Source organism: Talpa occidentalis, unplaced genomic scaffold, assembly GCF_014898055.3.
Source record: "Talpa occidentalis isolate TD23 unplaced genomic scaffold, MPIMG_talOcc4v2.1 talOcc4.6, whole genome shotgun sequence".
Lineage (NCBI taxonomy): Eukaryota > Metazoa > Chordata > Mammalia > Eulipotyphla > Talpidae > Talpa > Talpa occidentalis.
In genome coordinates, this window is record NW_023604972.1 from 27,832,884 (window position 1) to 27,854,424 (window position 21,541).

At 39.1% G+C, this 21,541-nt stretch overlaps 1 protein-coding gene across 5 annotated transcripts in view; it reads left to right on the forward strand.

Moving 5' to 3' along the window:
• Window positions 1–6,581, forward strand: part of SLAIN2 (SLAIN motif family member 2) — a 49,596-nt gene extending 43,015 nt beyond the window's left edge. For all 5 annotated transcript variants that reach the window (XM_037529180.2, XM_037529179.2, XM_037529181.2 and 2 more), the window contains 2 exons: window positions 3,749–4,067; window positions 6,068–6,581. In XM_037529180.2, coding sequence (XP_037385077.1) covers window positions 3,749–4,067; window positions 6,068–6,134 — 386 coding nt within the window. In that variant the 3' untranslated portion in view covers window positions 6,135–6,581. The remainder of the gene's footprint in view (window positions 1–3,748; window positions 4,068–6,067) is intronic.
• Window positions 6,582–21,541: the final 14,960 nt, after the last annotated feature.

Below are 21,541 nucleotides of genomic sequence, written 5' to 3' on the forward strand. Positions count from 1 at the left end.
AGATCTAGATCTCTGTTCTTTTTCCCCCTCCTTACTTTCTTTTTTTTTGAATAGCTGAGTACTTTTCAGCATTCAGTTTATTTCTTGTTGGCTTCTTTTCCATCTATAGCTCTTATTTACATATGTTTTTTCATTAAGTGATTGCTCTAAAGTGTGCAGTGTGTATGTATAACTTATTACAGTTTACCTTCATTATGCCACTTCACTAATAGTGTAAAAACCTTTTAACACCATGCTGCCATTCCTCCCCAATCTTGGTGCGACTTTTTGTCATCTATTTTAATTTTACATATATATTAAAATCTGGGATATGTTTTTGTTATTTTTACTTTAAATAGTTATCTATTAGTGAAAAATGACTTGTTAAAGATATTTTGTTTCTTTTTTTTTGAAAGATATTTTGTTTGTTAACATATTTCCTTTCATAGTATAATTTGCTTTGTGCAGATCAGAGTTACTATTTGGTATCATTTCCTTTCCTTAATTTCTCTTAGTGTAAAGTGACTGCTGACAACAAATTCTCATTTTGTCTTTATTTTGATATGACTTTTGAAACATAAATACTGCACATAAGACTCTAGACTGGGCCTCCCCGGTGGCGCAGCGGTTGAGCGCTGGGTTGTGAAGCTGCCCGCAGCCTCGGCGGCGCCGGTTCGATCCCCGGCTGCTCCCCAGCCACCAGAGGAGGGTCCCACATGGCGCGCAGACCTCTCCTGCCGCCCGCTGCTCCCCTCAGCAGTGTACTTCGGTCCTTCTGCCTGCTCTGCTCCCCGCTCTGGCTCTGGTGAATTCTCTCACCCTCCCGCGCTTCTGACTGTACCCAGTGCATGTATAAACAAACAAACAAATAAATAAAACATGCCTCTAAAAAAAAAAAAAAAAAAAGACTCTAGACTGATAGACTTTTAAGCCCTTCAGCTGTGTTACACCATTGTAGTTAGCTTACCTCCTTTTATTGAGAAGTATGTGATATTTTATCTTTGTTCCTCTGTTTAAAAACAGTCTTTTATGGTTTTCAAACTTCCTGTTTACTTTAAAAATGTTTTCTGCCCCACTCATAGCCCTCTTCCAGCTGGGATCTACTTGCATATATTAGACAGCAGTGTATTGACCTGTTATTCAGTGGGGCTTTATCATTTTGGTTTTTGGGTATTTTTATTCTCCATATGCTTTAGTTTGGATTATTCAAACTGTTATGTCTTTAGGTGCTTTAAAATCCTTTCCTGCTGGTTTGGTCATTTTTGTGACTTCTTGGTCTGTTTCTGTTGGCTAATTTTTATCCCGGTTTTGGTTACACTTTCCTATTCCTTTGTATGTCTACTACTTTTGTATTGGATAGTGGATGTTGTGATTTTTTTTTTTTACATTGTTTTGTGTTGGATTCTCTTATCTTCTTTTAAATAGTAATAGTCTGTTGTGGCAAGCAATTATTCACGGATCAGTTTGCTCCTTTAGGTATCAGCAGACATTTTATTGAAGAGTCAGATAGTAAACACTTTAAGATTGTGGCTAATATAGTCTCTGTTACAACTATTCAACTCTGCCCTTGTCCCTAGAAAGCAGCTATAAAATCATATAAACACACAAGTGTTGTTGCCATGTCCTAATAAAACTTTCTTATTGAAACTTAACTGTGAGTGGTAGTTTTTTGAACTCTGCTTTAAGATTTAGTCTGTTTAGTGCCTCCCTGGTGATGCAGTGGTTAAAGACAGTGCTCTCAGGCTATTGCCAGCCACTGAAGCACAGTTCCATCCCTGGCCGGCCAGGAAGCTGACCCACCTGGTGCAGCAGACCTCTCCTGCCTCACAGGTTGCTTCCCTCAGCAGTGTATTTCAGTAGATCTGCTTATTCTGCTCCCCACTCTCTCAGGTGAATCCTCTCACCACCCGTGCCTCTGGCTTATACCCCAGTTCTTGTATGCATAAATAAACAAATCTTTAAAAAAAACAAAAAAAAGACTTAGGCTGTTTAGAGTAGGGTTAGGTTATCCCTTTAGGAGTGTCTCCTGATTGCTCTAGATGTTCAACAAGAACTGTCTAACTGGATGAAAGTAGCTTCCTAATCCTGTGTTGGCTTTGGAAGCTCTTCATTCTGCACAATACTCCACTCATCCTTTGCTCAGTCTTATGGAACATTGTCTGGCACACACACAGCTCAACATCTAGCCAAAGATTTGAGCAAACCCCAAAGCTGACTTATGCAATCTAGTGGAATACCTCCTCTGAGGTATTCTGCCCCTCATACTCTAATTTTTGTCTTTTTAACTTAGCACAATAACTTTGATCTACTTGGAATCTGCTTCCTTGTTCTGTAACCCAAAAAATGTCTCTAGACCAAAAAAAAAAAAAAAAAAAAAAAATTCCAGGTTGTTCACAGGGCTTACCACCTCCCAGAGATTACACTCCTATACTACATTGTCCAAAATTTGAAAACTTGTATATATTTCATCTGGTTTTGTAGGTATTTAAAGCAAGAGGGTGAGCCCCTTCTGACAGTTTTAACATTGTATTTGAAAGCTTCTGTGGTGGTTTTAAAATATCTGACTTCCATTGTAGACTAAATTCCTTGGCATAGTGCCTGAGCTCTGAGTCTCACCACAGTGTTCTTTGTTAGATAAAGAGCATTAATATAATGATACTGTGTGTCGTCATTTATGAGCATTTGAAGAACTCAAAACTGATACCTTTTCAAAGAAGATTTATCAAAACAATAAACAGGAAAGGTTGAATGTGTACCTCAGGAGATCTGAATGTATAATGCAAAATAACCACAGCAGTAATAAAACTTATTAGAAATCTTCTTTTGTCTTAAAAATTAATGCAAATTATACATTTTGTTATTTCATATATCACTATTTTATTGTGTTTTGGTTACCACTTAGTAGAATTGACTTTACAGGGCCTCCCCTGGTGGCGCAGGTGGTTGAGCCACGCGCTGTGAAGCTGTCCGCAGCTTCTGCAGCGCCAGTTCGATCCCGGCCAGCTGGCGAGGGTCCCACATGGCGCGGCAGACCTCTTCTGTCATGCCCGCTGCTCCCCTAAGCAGGTATTTCATCAGTCTGCCTGTTCTGTTCCCCGCTCTGTCTCTGGTGAATCCTCTCACCCTCGCGCGCATCTGGACTGTACCCTGGTTCTTGTATAAATAAATAAATCTTTAAAAAAAAAAAAAAGAATTGACATTACAGAAAAAGGTACTCTTTATCCTATGGTTTCATATACCTCTGTAGATATGCCTCTGGATTTGTAACTTCCCTATTTTGTGAAGCATAGCAATTGAAGTTTTTATTTAAATAAATTTTAGTTTCTAAATTTTAAGTTACACCATAGATATTAACGGGCTGTTGGTGGAGGTACGCCCACCAGATACATGATATATGTTTACATGGTGTTTATTTGATGGGAAAGTCAACACCCAATAGTTAGCCTTTATATCCCTTCTAGAATGTGGTCCTGGTTATTTGCTACAGTGAAATAAAATCCTGCAGTACCTTTTTGCCTCTGGTATTGTGGATTCTTAGCTAAACATAGCTGGTGTCAAGGATTGTTGACTATCTTCTGAGGAAGAACACTGTTATTTATGACTCACCAATTTTTTTTATTAGCCCAGAAATATTCTTTATTCCTTTAATTTCTAGAGTAGGGTTTTGTGAATAATGGTTTTTGTGCCCAGTGAAGTGTATCATAAAACAATTATTTCACTTACACTTGGTTTCCACTAACAACATTGATTTTTCTTTGCCGTTCTGCAGTACCTTCTCCAGGCAAATTCCGCTCCCCTGCAGCACCATCTCCTCTGGCTCTCCGGCAGCCAGTAAAAGCATTTAGTAACCATGGCTCTGGTTCTCCTGGTAGCCAAGAAACAACACAGCTCACGCAAACCACCTCCTCACCTGGGCCACCCATGGTTCAGAACACAGTCCCTGCAAATCCTCCCAGCAATATCAACAGCATGACTCTAACCAGACCTGCAGGGACAACCTCAATGAGAAGTGGCTTGCCCAGACCCAGTGCCCCTTCTGCTGGGGGTATACCAGTGCCTCGCAGCAAACTTGCACAGCCTGTTCGCAGGTAAGTGGCAAATGATCTGTTTCAACATTGTTGAGCATCAGAAAGTGAGTAGAATGAAATTACCTTCATCTCTACCTTGGAAAGTGAGCAGAGAGAATACCATTTTAATAAAACATTGCTTAATCATTTTAAAAGAAACCTTTGGGATTTCAGGATATTGTACCACTCTAATTCAAATTAAATATGCCCAGGTATATAACCTGATTTAAAGTCCTAGAAAAAGTGTTAAAACCATTCAATTTGATTGTTATAATTGTTCGTTTTGAATATGATACTCAGTAATGATAATAAAACCGTGTTAAAACTGAGATTAAGAGTTAAAACTGCCAGGTACTAAGTCTGAATATAATCCAGGAGGGTGTTTTTAAAGCTTGAAAATCTGGGGATATGCTTGGTTTTTGTTTGTTTAATCTTCAGGTGATCCTGAGTCCAGCCAGATTGCATCTGTAATCTTTTCTACCTTTCAGAAATGTTACCACCATCCGTAAGATTAAATGTCAACTGTAATCAAACATTAAATATTTATTTGCTTGAATAAAATGCTTTCATCACATAAGCATTTAAATTGATTTAAACATATTACACTTCTGAATTCAATAGTATAGTAGCTTTGAACAGTGCTAAATAATTTATACTTCCCTTATTTAATTTTTACAATAGCATCAAATGTGTACTGTTGTTATTTTTTCAGAGAAAAATACTGAAATTTAATGAGGTTAAATAATCTGCCTAAGACTACACAATTAATTAATAAGACCTTCAGCTCCAAGTATGTCTGATTTTGGAGATATTTTTAGCACTATCGTATTTGCCTCTCTAGTAATAATGACACTAAGTCCCCACTGCCATAGTCCTCACTCTGCCCTATATATAAATAAATACATGATAAGGCTACTTTTTCTAGATGGCCTCATCTTTTCCTTTCTTTTATTCTAGTAGCTATGTTAACAAAAAGAGGTTATCGAAGTAACCTGATTACCAGTAAAACTTGAAAATTGTACATTAATTCAAAAGGATACTTGCACCCCTATGTTTATTGCAGCACTGTTTACAATAGGTAAGATATAGAAACAACCCAAATGCCCAAAAATAGATGACTGGATCAAGATGTGTTATGTATGGGCCTCCCTGGTGGCGCAGCGGTCAAAGTCTCAGTGCAGTGGATCTATCACCAGCCACTGCAGCAGAGTTTGATCCCTGGCCAGGAAGCTGCCCACATGGCGCAGCAGACCTCTCCTGTCTCACCCGCTGCTCCCCTCAGCAGTGTATTCCAGTAGATCTGCCTGTTCTGCTCCCCTCTCTGTGATGAATCCTTTTACTCCCCATATCTCTGGCCTACACCCCAGTTCTTGTATGTATAAATAAATAAAACTTTAAAAAAAGATGTGGTATATATACACAGTGGAATACCATTCAGCAATAAAAAAAGATTAATTCATGTCATTTGCAGCAACATGGATGGAGCTGGAAGGGGTTATGCTCAGTGAAATAACCAAAAGGAAAAAGAAAAATATTGGATGGTTTCACTTATAGGAGGACTATAGGGGAACCAAATAAGGGATCAGGAAAAATTAATAATAATAATAATAATAAATGATAAAACAAAATTAACAGGGAACTATAAATCAAAGACACTCTGCGGGGTAGGGGGGGGAGGAGAGAAACCAAAATAGGAGAGGAAGAGCACAAGGGACTGTGGCGATGGTGCCGGGGGAATTGGAGGTGCCAATTTTACAGGGACTGCACCTGAGAGAAGGAAGCAAACGTTGTACAAAAATGAACAATGACGTAAAATATATATAAATCAAAAAAAAAAAAATCTTGAAAATTGTGGAAATGTGAATGTGGGATGGATATACCACTAATTGTGGGGCTTTGATTTTAGTAGTCCCTTCACTGGATCATGATGCCACCTGCAAAAGAATTAAGATATATCAGAGGTAACATGGTATTGTTTTGTAAAATCTTGCAAATCACTTTATAAAATTGCTTTATTTCAGATCCTTGCCAGCTCCTAAAACCTATGGTAGCATGAAAGATGACAGTTGGAAAGATGGCTGTTATTGACCAGCAACGAAAAGAATGCAGAGGTCCACAGCTTCATGGATACCCCATCACCAAGCTAACAGACAACTTTTATATGCAGACTGTTCAGATAAGACTCTTGGGATTTATACAGTCCCAGCCCTCTCTGTCTTAATTAGCACAAACTGACAGAGATGATCAAGCAGCACTTTAATGACATTTAACACCAGACTTGTTTGGTAATCATACAATCACTCTCCATGGAATCATTTTTAGTTTTGTTTACTAGAAACTAAGTTGATTTTTAAATATTTGGCAGAGGCCAATATCTGGGCAAAAAACTAACGGATGCCAAAGAGAAATGCCCATTTGTGAATGAGAGAATACCTTTGTGCAGAAGAAAATGGTGAATTCTAGCTATCCAAAACTTCACGTTCAACCTAATTTACTGTATAAATAGTACCAATAAATACCTGTGTTAATGCGAACTAATTATACCTACAATGTTTCACTAGTAGTTCACTAGTACTTTAAGAAACTAGATTCAGATGAACAGGGGTGGGGAGAAAGCTATAGATTTAAAACAAGATACTTAAATTTGGGAGAATTCTTTAAGTGGTTTTTGCAGTCATTAGAATAAAATGTCATTTTGTTTAATTTTTAAGTTTTGGATGTAGCTCACACATCACCGCCACCAGGTAGTGTTACAGCACACATCCATCATGTTGCATTGACACATCGGACTTCTGTGTGTTTGTTTTGATTGCCAAAAGGGCTTAATATCAGTTGTACAATCTTTGTAAACTTTATAGCTTCTGGCTCAGGAAAGATGGCCTTTGCTATTGAAGCCAACTTCTTCACATACTGTTATCTGTTAGAGAACTAAGAGATCTTGTTTTTAATAACAGGTTTCCATGATGGGAAAGAACAAGTAGTATGTGTCTTATTCTTGATATAAATAACACCACCTCAGTGCTTACAACCTGGAACAAAACCATACAGTGAGAGAGAGGGAAAAAAAAAAAATCTATGCACTTAACCTACAAATCTCTGGTAATGACAGTTTTGGTTTTACCATTAATTGACACAACGGTTATCATTTGGTAGGAAAATATAGCCTGCTGAATCCTACTTAAATTTATTCACTTTAAACTGAGTAACTGCATAAAACATTCTTTGGTAATACTGTCCCTTTTGACTTAGATTCTGCCTTATATAAATTTTTGCATTTTTGGTAACAACCTCCCTACATGTGACTCAAAACCTGTTGAATACTTGCTTTCTAATAGCTCTTATGTATGTCCTGAAAATCACTTATTTTGGGTTTGTCAGACTATTATCGGATTAAAACTTCCTTCTGCAGCAGGCTTCTCATTTTTGTTAATGGTTTTTTTTTTTAGATACTGTATTTGAACAGCTCTAAATACTGTCTATCAGGTACCTAAAGGATTTTAGAAATTTGAACATAAGTTCATTTCCTGTTATTCAAAGACATTCTGTAAGTTGGCAAAAGAAGTTGAGAGAGAAATGGGAGGCTTGATATTCAGGTTAGTAGGAAGGTTAACAGGTTGAGAGAATGGTGAAGCAGAAAGCCAAGAACCCCAACCTGCCGAGACTGACACCATCTAGTTTTATTAGCTTGACAGATAGGGAGTCATTCATTAGCACAAGCAATGGAAAGTTAAACTGCCAGCCAGTGCTAGTATATTTTGATGTGTAATACAAGGAAGAAAATTTTATCCTTGGATTTGAGGGCAATGGGAATGGGTCAGGAAAGGATGGCGCCAGAATTCCACATGATGATGATCTCAAAAATGTTGCTTTTTAGAGAAGAATAAAAGAAAGCATCTGCTTTGGGTGGGGGGAGGGGTATCTCATGTAAAAATCTAAGTAAAAGAACTAGCCACTGTCTCTTTTTAAAATCACATATAGACAAAACAAAATAGGTCTCAGTTTTCAGTGCAACAGTGCAAGACAGATATGCTGCAATCTAATAATTAAGATAAATTTTAACTATTATGAAACACCCATTACAATTTTTAGGTTAGATTATTGGTTTCAAAAGGAGTATTCAGGTTATTTAACTTTGTTTTTAAATGGCTGCATCAGAAAAAAAAGTCTATTTTTTTTAATTAAAATATTACATCACTTGTTAAAAACTTCTTTGGATCTGAGTTGGGTAAGGTATTATTTTACCTGCTGTTGTACTACCACAGACTATTGGCTTTTAGTTTCCTAAAGAGAAAAATTGCCTTTTTACTAGAATGCCTTTGTGTATTGCCAATTTTTCTCTTTGGGAAAGTCTAAGGATTCACTGTGGTTAGTCACACAGAAGAAATGTGGATTTTATAAACTAGTGCCTATGATTTTAACTTATGTTTGATATATAGTAGTAAGGGTTTTATGAATGTTGATAATTTTTTTGTGCCAACAGCCCAGAATTGTCACTTATATGTAAGCAGAAAACTATGAGCTCTGCTTCCAAAGTTATTTAATTTTCTCAGTGTTTGAATGTTATTTTTTTGTAAGTGTGTTAATAAAAAGTGTAAAGAATTGGAAAAAAATATAAATATTCTTAACTCAAGCATTTGCTGGATCATTTTTCTACAAAACTTGTTTGTATAATATAAAACACTCTTTGAAGAGTTGACTTTTTTCAGTTTTCATACCCTGGAAATCACATTTTGTAAAACTGGGGACCATTCATAATTGTCAGATACTTTTTAAAATTATTATCTCAATACATCACTTTTATAAAAAAAGTTTTTTTGAAAGGAAATTAGATACATATGTGGCCCCAGATGTTTGTATAACTCTAGAATGATCTAGACTATGTATGTTTGAATTAACTTTTTATTGACTGTACAGACGTCCAGTTTTGACATTACGCATGGTCCTTTTAGATCACATGAAATTTGATTTGCAAACATTTCTATAGCTGAACTTGTATGTGTGGTTGCCTCCTTAATAAACAGCCTGACCATAATGTTTATTATTAAATTTATATTCGTTTTTTCAAGTGTTTTATTAATTTCCGGATATGGTAAGATTCCTCCCCACCCCACTTGCCTACAATTGATTTTAATAAATTTCTCAGTTAATTTTTTTTTAAATACACACAAACCCAAATAATATTGCTCACTCAGGCTTGATCTTCATGTGGTTGGAATGTGTCATATATCATATTTATCTCTGTCCTGGTTACTTTATATGTGGATTATTTGGACTACATTTTTAGTTTACTCTAAATTAGTATGTTACTGAAACTTTTTCACTTACTGATAACTGGTTGGAAAAAGCTGGGATATATAAAAAGCAAAAAATCATTATATAAGCATTTCCAAGAAGAAAAATTAATACATTTTTAAACTAAATATGAATAGTAAGTAGATTATATACATATTTTCTCTTATGGCTGAATGGAAAGTATTAAGAATTATACACTGTTTAATTAATTTTCCACATTCCTTTCAGAAGTTTTAACTATTCTCTGTGTTACAGTTAGCCTAACTGGTGGCACCTTCCTGTTTTTTTTTTTTTTGTTTTTTTTTTTTATAGAGGCATGCTTTATTTATTTGTTTGTTTGTTTGTTTTATACATGCACTGGGTACAGTCAGAAGCACGGGAGGGTGAGAGAATTCACCAGAGCCAGAGCGGGGAGCAGAGCAGGCAGAAGGACCCAAGTACACTACTGAGGGGAGCAGCGGGCGGCAGGAGAGGTCTGCACGCCGTGTGGGACCCTCCTCCAGTGGCCGGGGAGCAGCCGGGGATTGAACCGGCACCGCAGAGGCCGCGGGCAGCTTTGCAACCCAGCGCTCTACCGCTGCACCACCGGGGAGGCCCCCAACCTAGAAACTTTTAAGAAACATTTAAAATTAAATGTCAATATACTTCTAAATCAGTGGATGAGAAATTTACTTCCACTAGTTTTATATTTTCTGCAACAGGAAAACTCATGGAGGCTTTTATGCAATATTTGATGTATCCGTTTTGCTTTGAGCTACAAAAGTAGAATAAATGATTAGCAAAATTAACTTGGGAGATAGTGCACAGGCTGTTCGTGTGAGCATGATGCCAAAATAGCAAGCCGTTATATATTTTGAATTATCCTAAATATAAATCTGAATGGGCTAAATGACTGGTTCCTAGACTTAAAGTGGAACAGATTTCACTTGTGGCTTAATACACTTCAGTTAAAACGAACTTCATGCCGATTCCAAACCAATTCTTTATTTATACTGGTAACCTTAATGTTTTCTCATTAGAAGACAAAAGAAAAAATCTCTGTTTTGATTTTGAAGGTAATAGAGACTTTAAGTTGGTTTAACATAAAAATTAAAATATTAATATAAAGGTGAAAATAATGGTTGTCTGCAACTCCACCATCCAAATATTTAAGTGCTGGCATACCACTATTATAAAATATTAAGTGGAAGGGTAGAAAGTCTTCTGTTAAAGATGAGAATTTATTTTTCACTTAAAATGTGGATAGGCATTTACTTTTGAACAGAGGTGTACATTAACTGATACCAAAAGCTTGGCACTTATTTCTCAATTCCTGATTGTAGACATGAAAAATTATGCATGTTTATTGAAAGCTAGAGAAATATGGCAATTATAAAGAAGAAAAAGCACTTAATTCTATATGTAATCAGTGTCTTAAATTTGAGGATGTCCTTTGCACCAAGAGTTGATTTTTCAAATATTTAAAAAATTGATGCATAAAATATGTTCAAAAAGGTATACAAAACAAATGACTACTGTTAAGCTCAATGATTTTTTTTTTTTTTAAGATTTATTTATTTATTTATACAAGCACTGGGTACAGTCAGAAGTGCGGGAGGGTGAGTGAATTCACCAGAGCCAGAGCGGGGAGCAGAGCAGGCAGAAGAACCGAAGCACACTGCTGAGGGGAGCAGCGGGCAGCTGGAGAGGTCTGCGCGCCATGTGGGACCCTCCTCCGGTAGCCGGGGAATAGCCGGGGAGCAGCCGGAGATCGAACCGGCGCTGCAGAGGCCGCGGGCAGCTTCTTAAGCCAGCGCTCAACTGCTGCGACACCGGGGAGGCCCAATTTTATTTCTTTTTTTTTTTTTTTAAAGATTTATCAGGGCCTCCCCCGTGGCGCAGCAGTTGAGTGCTGGGCTGCGCAGCTGCCCACAGCCTCTGCAGAACTGGTTCAATCCCCAGCCCCTGGCGAGGGTCCCACTTGGCGCACAGACCTCTCCTGCCGTGCCCGCTGCTCCCCTCAGCAGTGTATTTCGTCAGTCTGCCTGTCCTGTCCCCGCTCTGGCTCTGGTGGATTCTCACCCTCCCACATTTCTGACTGTACCCAGTGCTTGTGTAAATAAACAAATAAATCTTTTTTAAAAAATTTATCCATTCATGCATACAAGAGCTGGAGTACAGGCCAGAGGTGTGTGTGTGGGGGGGGGTGGTGAGAGGATTCACCAGAGACAGAGTGGGGAACAGAACAGGCAAATTGATCGAAGTACACTGCTGAGATGAGCAGCGGGCGAGACAGGAGAGGTCTGCTGCACCATGTGCATTGCCCCCTGGCCGGCCAGGGAATCGAACTCGTGCTGCAGACTGTGGACAGCTTCATAGGCTGCGTCTCAACCCCCTCCGCTACCAGGGACGTCCTCAATGATTTATTTCTAAATGACATGTTGAACCATCATGGAGACAAGAAATAAGCTATTCATAGCATCCCAAAAGGTTTCCTAATACCACATGCTAGACACTACTTCCTCCTCTTCAAACATAACAGCTACCTGACTTCCAACATAATTTAGTTTTACCAATTTTTGAACTTTATATCCATGGAACCATATACTTGATAATTTTGTTCTGTCTAAAAAGGGGGTTTCTCTCAAGGACTCAACAAAAATAATGAGATTCACCATATTTTGTTGATGACATTACAGTTTGTACATTCTCATTGCGATTTTATTGTATAAATACGTCATAATTTCCATATTTTAATGTTGAAGGGCAGTTGGGTCTCAAAAATAATGCAGCCTTGAACTTGAGTATAGTCAAAATGGAGTCAGCCCTCAAAAACTTCTCTCTCCTACTTCAAAATCTGGACAAAATGCAAAAGGCAACTGCCAGAGAATACTGAGTCAGGGAAGGGGACCCAGTAAAGCTATCACAGCTGTCTCCTAGAAGCTACAAAATGCTGGGTACATTTATTTTCTCTTCTTTCATGGTGTGTCACAGATAAGCCCCCAGCCAAGCTCCAATAGCAGACAGTGCCAACAGTTAAACAGATGGAAACCTGGTCTTTCTGGACAGAGGAAATGGGAAAAGAGCCATTACAGTCTGAAGAATGTGAGGATAATGGTCATTTTTTCTACTCTTCATCATGAAGGTGACCTGGGTCAAACTATAGAAATAGTGGTGGAGCTAAAATTCCAAGAGAAACCCAATGTATATCAGAGGACAAGGCAATAGGTCCCTGTGGGACAAGTGGGGAGTCCAGAGAGATGAGAGCTGGAGAACCAAGTCCTCTTACTCTCTTTTGATTAGCTCAAGCTCCAAGGTTACCGCTAGCTGCACAAACTCAGGACATCCCCAAAACAGCATAGCAAAGAGTTTGAAGAATAAACCACTAAACATGATACAGACTATTGAGTAAGTGTGAGATAGCACCAGCACAGCATAATAAGGCTTTTGTAAAATGAACTGACATTAGATGGAGCTGCAGAGATGGAGCAGAATTTGCAGAGATGGAGCAGAATTTGCAGTCTGAACATGTCTGGGTTGATAGTTAAAGTCAACAGTGTTTAATGAATATTTTTAGCATGTGATCTACAGTTATTCAACATATAAAGAACCTGAAAAATGTGATTGACTCAAAAAAGGCAATGAATGTCAACATAAATGATCTAGATGTGACAGAAGAGTCAGTGATGTTGAAGGGGCATTAGTAGAATTTATTCGATCTAGAAATCAGAAACAAAATGGAATAAGAAGATCTTCAGAAACCTGAGGACAAATATCAAAAGGTCTAACATTTGTGTCACTGGAGTCTGGTAATAACCTGGTCCTCCAAAGAACAGTCCTTGTCTGTAGCTTTTTCCAATGTCCAATATTCCCACTGTGGCCATTTTCAAGCTAACAACATGATGTCTGTGAACATGGAATTGGGAAGAGATATACAGAATCAGCTCTTATGAGCTGGATGACCGACTCTAGCACTCCAATATTGGAATCCCAGAAAAGGAAGAAAAAGTGGTTGGTATAGAAAAATATTTGAAAACATGGTGAAAAAATTTACCACATTTAATGAAAAAAAACTTGCAATTCAAGAATCTCTGTGCTTGTCTCAGCAATACATATGTTAAAAAGCTGGAATAATACAAATAACAGCATGGCTCATAGGATACAAGGATGACATGAAAATTCATGGAGTATCCCATATTTTTTAAATTACCACCTCAGATGACTTTTTTTAATGCTCTATTTAAGAAGACAACCAATAAAAACAAAACAAAGGAATCTCAGCAGTCTGAACCTATCTCAGTTGATAAACCACACCTAGACACATCATTATTAAACTGCTTAACTCAGAATAAACTCAAACATATAACATATGTTGTAATTAAATTGCTGAAAATCAAAGATAAGGTAATCAGAAAAAAACATATTACAAATAGAACTACAATTTAAATGATGGGTTTTTCATCAGAAACCATGGAAGCCAGAATGTGGTGAACTCATATTTCTACATTCCTAAAAAAAAGTATTATCAATTGAGTTCTCTATCCAGTGGAAATTTTCTTCAGGGATTGAAGGAAAATAAAGACATAGGGGGTGAGGGAAAATGAATTCTTTGTCTGCAGACTTGCTTTGAAGGAAATGACAGAGGGACTGATGGAAAAACAAATGTTTTGTGTATATATGTGTATATGTATGTATGTATATGCATATATATCATGTATATATGTATACCCGTGTATATATATTTAAATATAAAAGAAAATTTTTCTTCTGAGTTCTTTAAAATATGTATGACCGATGAAAGCAATAACTAAATTGGGGCCTCCCCGGTGGCGCAGCGGTTGAGCGCTGGGTTGCGAAGCTGCCCGCGGCCTCTGCGGCACCGGTTCGATCCCCGGCTGCTCCCCGGCCACCAGAGGAGGGTCCCGCATGGCACGCAGACTTCTCCTGCCGCCCGCTGCTCCCCTCAGCAGTGTACTTCGGTCCTTCTGCCTGCTCTGCTCCCCGCCCTGGCTCTGGTGAATTCTCTCACCCTCCCGTGCTTCTGACTGTACCCAGTGCATGTATAAACAAACAAACAAATAAATAAAAACATGCCTCTATTAAAAAAATAAATAAAAAATAACTATAAATTGCCAGTATAAGTTCTCAATACTATAAAAAGAGTAAAGGGGCTTACATAGATAAAAGACAAGAAATAGTAAAATATTAACTAAAGAAGATGTGAAATAATAAATATTGTAATCACAACAATTGCAATGAAAAAGAGAAAAAGAGGGTAGGTTATAATATATGTATTCAAATAATCCAAAAAGAAGACAACAAGAATGAAAGAACCAAAAAAGAACAACAGATAGCAAATAGTAAAGTGGTAGACCTATGCAAATCCAACCATACCAATAATTATATTAAATGAAAATCATTTAAACATCAAGTTAAAAGAGATTTTCAGATTGCATATAAAAAGACAAGACCCAACTACCAACTTAAAATGCTATTTTTTATGTAAATATGAAGGTACAGGTTACAGTAAGAAGGTAAACAATGCCAAAATCAATAAATTGAAGTGTGTCTACATTATTAAATAGACTCCTGAGCAAAAAACATTGCTAGGAATTGACAGGAAAATTACAAAATGAAAAGTCAATTCAAAAGATATAGTAATCTGGGGCCTCCCTGGTGGTGCAAGGGGTTAAGACACAGCACTATGAAGGAATCCACAGCCACTGCAGCTCAAGTTCGATCCCCAGCCAGGAGCTACACACATGGCGCAGCAAACCTCTCCTGTCTCGCCCACTGCTCCCCTCAGCAGTGTATTTCAGTCAGTCTGCCTGTTCTGTTCCCCACTCTGTCTCTGGTGAATCCTCTCACCCCCCCATACCTCTGGCTTGTACCCCAATTCTTATATAATTAAATTTAGAATAACTAAATAACAACTGAATTTTTCAAATAATAGAAGCTTAGCTAAGTTTCAAACACCTTTACAATTTTTAGTTATTTTTAAATTAAAATCTTTTTCTGAAGCTCTCAAATAGATGGTGAGTATGATGTGACTATTGCTTGAAGATTTAAACTCATCAGTAAGACATGATTATCTTCTGCATGCATTAGATTTGTTTCTTCTCTAGATACTAATTATCAGTCATACTGCAAAAAAGCCAAGGTTGAAGCCTTGGGGAATCAGAATGGGCAGATCCCCAAATATGCCTCTTTAACATGTGAATTGTTTTGAACTGAGGGCTTCTAGGACTAACACCTCTGGCCTGTACCCCAGTTCTTGTATGCATAAATAAATAAATCTTTAAAAATATATATACATAGGCTTGATATTATAATTTATAATAAGAAATATGTATTTGTTCTTCATCCTCTTCCGGATACAGTTCCTAAAAGCCTTAGAGTTTCCTAAGTGAGGACAGCCTTAAGGTGTCTCTTGTTATAGTAAAGAGATGACTTTGGGACCTCACCTGAGGAGGAGGCTGGTGATTAGAAGAATCAATTTTGTGACTGATCCAATCACATCCAGGGAAAGGAGAAAAGCTGGTGTTTAATCAGTCACTAGTGGTCAGTGATTTAATTAAACATGCCTATATACTGAAGCTTCCCTAAAAAAGTCAAAAAATGGGAGTTCTGAGGGCTTGCAGGTTGCTGAACTCCTGGGGATTTGAGGAGAGTGGTTTTAAGAGAGCAGGGAAGTGTCGAGCCTCTCCCCCAGACCTCGCCCTGCTCTTCTCTTTCACTCGTGTGTTCCTGAGTTGTATCCTTTTATACTAAACCTGTAATCTGGTGAGTAAAATATCCCGTGAGCCCCTTTAGCAAAATAAGCCCAAGATAGAAGGTCGTTGGAACTGTCATCTGAAGTGGAGAGGGGAGCAGTATTGTAGGATGGGACCCGAAACTATAGCCCGGTGATAGAGTCAGAGTTGAATTGTAATGTCCCAGCCAGTGGCAGAGAATTGTTTGATGGTGTGGTAAAAAAAAAATCCATAATTATAATTGGTGGCAGAGTCATAAATGTCTTAGCTTTTAGATTCATTAATCCTGATTCATGAATCTAAAGGAATGTAAACCCACTGAAAATTGCTCATCAGTCCTTGATTAGTCATCCCCTAGGAGGCCCTAGTTAGCTCTGTAGGGGATACCCACTTGCAGACTCTGTGGGTTCTTTACAGGAGTGTCTGCCAGATCCCATGCTCCCTCTCTCTTCAAGCACATTTTGCTATTGAGGTTGTTTGCCATTTTTTCCCCCAAAGATTTATTTATTTATGCATACAAGAGCTGGGGTGCAGGCCAGAGGTGCGGGGGGTGGGGTAAGAGGACTCACCAGAGACAGAGTGGGGAGCAGAACAGGCAGACTGACCGAAATACACTGCTGAGGGGAGCAGTGGGCAAGTCAGGAGAAGTCTGCTGTGCCATGTGGGTTGCTCCTTGGCTGGGCAGTGGCTGCAGATAGCTTCATAGTGCTGAATCTTAACCCCTTGCACCAGCACGGAGGTCCAGTTTGCCATTTTTAAATGGTTGAATATATCTATTATTGAGGATATTTTAACCATGATGTTTATTATTTCCAAAACAAACTTAAATCTTCATTATTAGCCCTATTTGAAAGTCAAGGTGCAATTTTCTATATTAAACACTAGGGGGAGCTCTTGTTTCCCTTGAAGTGTTTAAAAGCCTAACCCCCAGCTTGCTCTGAATTCAATATTCTATTTTCCCTACAAATGACGCAATGGTAGATTTTCCTTTCTATCAAAATGACCACTACATGTAATGTCCTATCTCAGGCAGTATCCCGAGCAGAAAAGGGACATTAGGCCAAAACTGAGGAAATGCTATACGCGTTGCTAGTGTATACCAATGTATCAATATTTGTTTATTAGTTGTGAAAATATGCCTTACTAATATAAGATGTTAATAGGAGAAACTGGGCACAGAGTATATGGGAACTCTGTACTCACTATCTTTGCAATTTTCCTCTAAGTCTAAAAAAAAATCAAAGTGAAAAAATTTTAAAAATACACATTTTTAAAAAGTGGGGCCAGAACCCCACTTCCATTTTATTTACTTTGCACCATGAAAAATACTATAAAGACAATATATTTGAGGGTCCCCTTGGTGGCCTATGGGTTAAGGCTCAGCTCTATCCCTCTAGGGCCTTGAGTTCCATCCCAGCTATTGCAGCACAAGTTCGATCCCCTTTCTACAAAGATAATTCCTTTGAATAAAAGGAAAAAAACATTTTTCCAAATATTTCAAAGGAAAGTAACCCTTGAGGAAGATGCCTGCTTCTCCTACACCAGGACCTTACAGAAGAATTGCGCATATTTTTCGAGAAATGTGGTCCTGGAAAACATTCTGTTGCTAGGGTCAGTCATGCAAACTCACCTCTTTCTAAATTCACTGTTCAAAGAAGCAGAGAGAAGGAGACATAATGTGGATAGGAAATACAAATGGTAGAAAGAAAAAGCTGTTGATAGAGGGGAAAGTCGCCAGAAAAGAAATACAGGTGAACAGTTCTGTCCCCTCGCACCCCTAACTGAATTTTCTCTAAATTGTTCATACCTACGGCCCCCGATGCTCTGCTCCTGGAAACATTGGAGCTTCACATTCCCCAATATTCCACTCTTGTTAGCAGCTATTTCTTTCAGGTCCGGCTTTGGGTCAATTAACTATAACCACTTCCTGTTTTGTACTGAGTCTTATTCTTTCTAAAAACTCATTCCTTCTCTAGGGAGGCTCCTGCTTTATAAGCCTCACATGAATGGAAACCAAGGTCCCTAATTCTAGCCAAAGCCAGCTAACTCTTCTAATCACTGGATAGCTCAGCCCCCTCCACCACTTGCTGCGTCTCCCCTTCACCCAGATTCCATCCTTGCCGCCCCCCCCTTATTTTTCTCCACACTGTTCAAGGATGAGGCTCACAGGGAAAGCAGCCCTGCCTGGTATCTGCCTGCCAGAGCTCGCCTGCAGATGAGCTCACAGCAAGCTCACAATTGAATTTGTTTATGTTAATGGTCGGGGTTTGGGCACCTGGGAGTCAGCTGTAGAAAATATCATGCCTGTTGGATGAAATGATCAAGCCCAGACCCGGCAAGTAGGTCTAAAATTCACTCTGGCTGGCTAAGGGGCGTGTTCAAAGTAGAAAGAGATTTTGTGAATTGTAATCTTCTATACAAACAAGAATTCAGTTCCAACATTTTCTCTAAATGAAAAATGTTGGATAGTGACTGAGAAGGTACTGTGGGGCCTGCCATGCTAAATTCTGGGGGAAAGCCTGAAGCTGGAAGCCAAGGGAAAGTATCTGAGCACAAAAACCACTTTATGCTGAGGGGTTTGCTGACACTGGACACCTAGTCTTGAGTCCTCCAGGCTCACTGGTAAAAGAGACAGAATCTGATCCCAGAATCTAACCAAGGAAAGAAAACTTAGCAGTGACATTTCCTACATCATAGTATCACACTCGCCTTTTGGGATCCCTGTGATTTATAGTAAGAATAGATATTTGGTCTTCTATCACTGGTCGGGCACAGAACTCCTAAAACCCTTGGAATTTTCTAAGATGAGAGCATAGAATTAGCTATTGTTATGTTAACAGGGTAACTTTTGGATCTACCTAAGGATGGGGACTGGTTGCCAGGGGAATCACTAGAAATGGAGGGCTAGAGATTTCAGTCCCAACATTGATTTCCAGGGAGAGGAGTAGGCTAGAAGGTTGAATCAATCATCAGTGGCCAATGATTTCCTCGATGGTGCCAATGTAGTGCCATTTCCACAAAACCCAAAAGGATGGGGTTCACGGAGCTTCTGGGTTGGTGGACACATGAAGATTGAGAGTGTGGCTTGTCTGGGAAGAGCACGGAAACTCCGCACTCTTTTATATAATTTGCCCGTGCATCTCTCCATCTGTCTGTATCTAGGCTAATATTTTTTTTTTATAATAAATCAGTAATCTAGTAAGTAAATTTTTTTCTGAGTACTACAGCCACTCTAGCAAAATAATTGAGCTTGAAGAGGGGGTGATTGGAAGACCGATCTATAGCTGGTGGATCAGAAGCACAGGAGACAGCCTGTACTTCTGATGGGGGTGGGGAGTTAGGAGCAATCTTATAAAGACTGAAACTTTAACCTGAAGGATCTGACATTATCTCCAAGTGTGAGTGTCAGAATTGAGTTAAATTTTTGGACACCTACAGGAAAAAGACAAAACTTGCAGGCAGACCATAGATCTGAGGCATACAGTAGGGGAGTGGGGGAGAAAAGGGTTAATACAGGGGAGGGAAGAGCACAAGGGATTATGGTGACAGTTTAGAGGTGATGTGGGAGTTGAAATTTTATGGGAATTACACCTGAGAGGAGAAATCAAGCATTGTATACAAATGAACAATGATATAAAATATATATATATAATAAATAAATAAAAATGTTCATCCTCCTTAGAAGTTCTATTCACTAGTTTGATACCCAGTCCAGGTATCTGAGTTTTTTTTTAAGATTTTATTTATTTTTGCATAGAGGAGCTGGGATGCATGTCAGGGGTGCAGGCCAGGGGCGCAGGGGGTGAGAGGACCCACCAGAGACAAAGTGGGGAGCAGAACAGGCAGAGCCACTGAAATGCGCTGCGAAGGGGAGCAGCGGGCGAGTTAGGAGATGTCAGCAGAGCCATATGTGGGCCAGCTCCCTGGCCAGATCGGGGAGGCAGTGATAACCCTGAGACTTAACCCCCAGGCTACCAGACAGGCCCCAGGTATCTGAGTTTTAAAGTAGCCATAGTGATTCTGATAAAGGGGATTTGTGAATCACTCTTTCATAAAATAATCATAACAACAGATAATATCGTAAGGTAAATGGAAGTGATCAGGTGTTTTCCACATACCTGTCATTAGCTTTAATGCTCGTCTCCTATGGTCTTACACACGTGCAGGATGGCGCACCTGGACTGTGATGTGGGCGTGCGTAAGTGGGTGAGCCTGAGCCCAGAGTCTGCACATATAAGCACATGGAGTAGAGGCCTGGAGGCAACAGAGGACCATGTGGCAGAGTAGAGTGGAAAGCAGTGGAGAGCATCAGAGAACAGCTAAGAGATGAAAGAGCCTATAGGGATTCTCAGGGGGCCCAAGCTGCTGTCTTCCTGCTGGCCTGTTTCTCCTAACCTGTGAGGATGATGCCAAGGGCTCCAAGGTTCTCTTTCAAGCTGCCTGAACTGATGATGAACCCACCAGGGTTGGGATTGTTGCAGAACAAATATTCACTAAGTGTTCATTAAGAGCTAAGCATTATGCTAACTCTTTCGGTGTGTTATCGTTCTTAATCTTCACAGCAGGTCACATTTGATCAGGCACCAGCAACAGATGAGGAAACAAGCTGAGAACTCAGTAATAATTTGTTCGTGTAAATCTTGGGCTTAAAGCCAAAGGTCTCTGGTTTCAACATCCATGCTTCTTTATTGTGCCAGGCATTTTTTAATCTTTTTTTTTTAAGATTTATTTATTTATTTATGCAAGCACTGGGTACAGTCAGAAGCGCAGGAGGGTGAGAGAATTCACCAGTGACAGAGCAGAGAGTGGAACAGGCAGAGTGACGAAGTACACTGCTGAGGGGAGCAGCAGGCGGCAGGAGAGGTCTATGCGCCATGTGGGACCATCTCCCGGAGGCCAGGGATTGAACCGGCGCTGCAGAGGCTGAGGGCAGCTTCACAACCCAGTGCTCAACCGCTGCACCACCAGGGAGGTCCGCCAGGCATTTTTTTAAACCTTTCAATTATTTGCAAGATTCTCTGATACCTCATTTCTCAAAGTATGGTCCTTGGAGGACTTAGCTCCTGGGAATGTGTTAGGATTGCAGAATCTCAGAATCCCTCCCCAATGCTGTGAATTAGAAACACCATTTTAACAAAACCCCCAGGTAATGTCTGTATACATTAAAGTTCGAGAAGCACCATTGGAATCTAATCTATTCATTTGTACCCCATCTCATATCAAAATAAATTATAGTTTCCTATTACATGTATTATGAAAATGCCTCATACCTTGAGCAATAGGAGACATTCATGTATAAGCTTCCATTCATTCATTAACTAAATTAACTGAACTAATGTTATTATTTCTCACAAAGACCATTACAACCATCTTTTTTTTAAGCTTTATTTATTTATGCATACAAGAAGTGGGTAGAGGTGTGGAAAGTGAGAGGATTTACCATAGACAGAGTGGGAAAGAGAACAGGCAAAC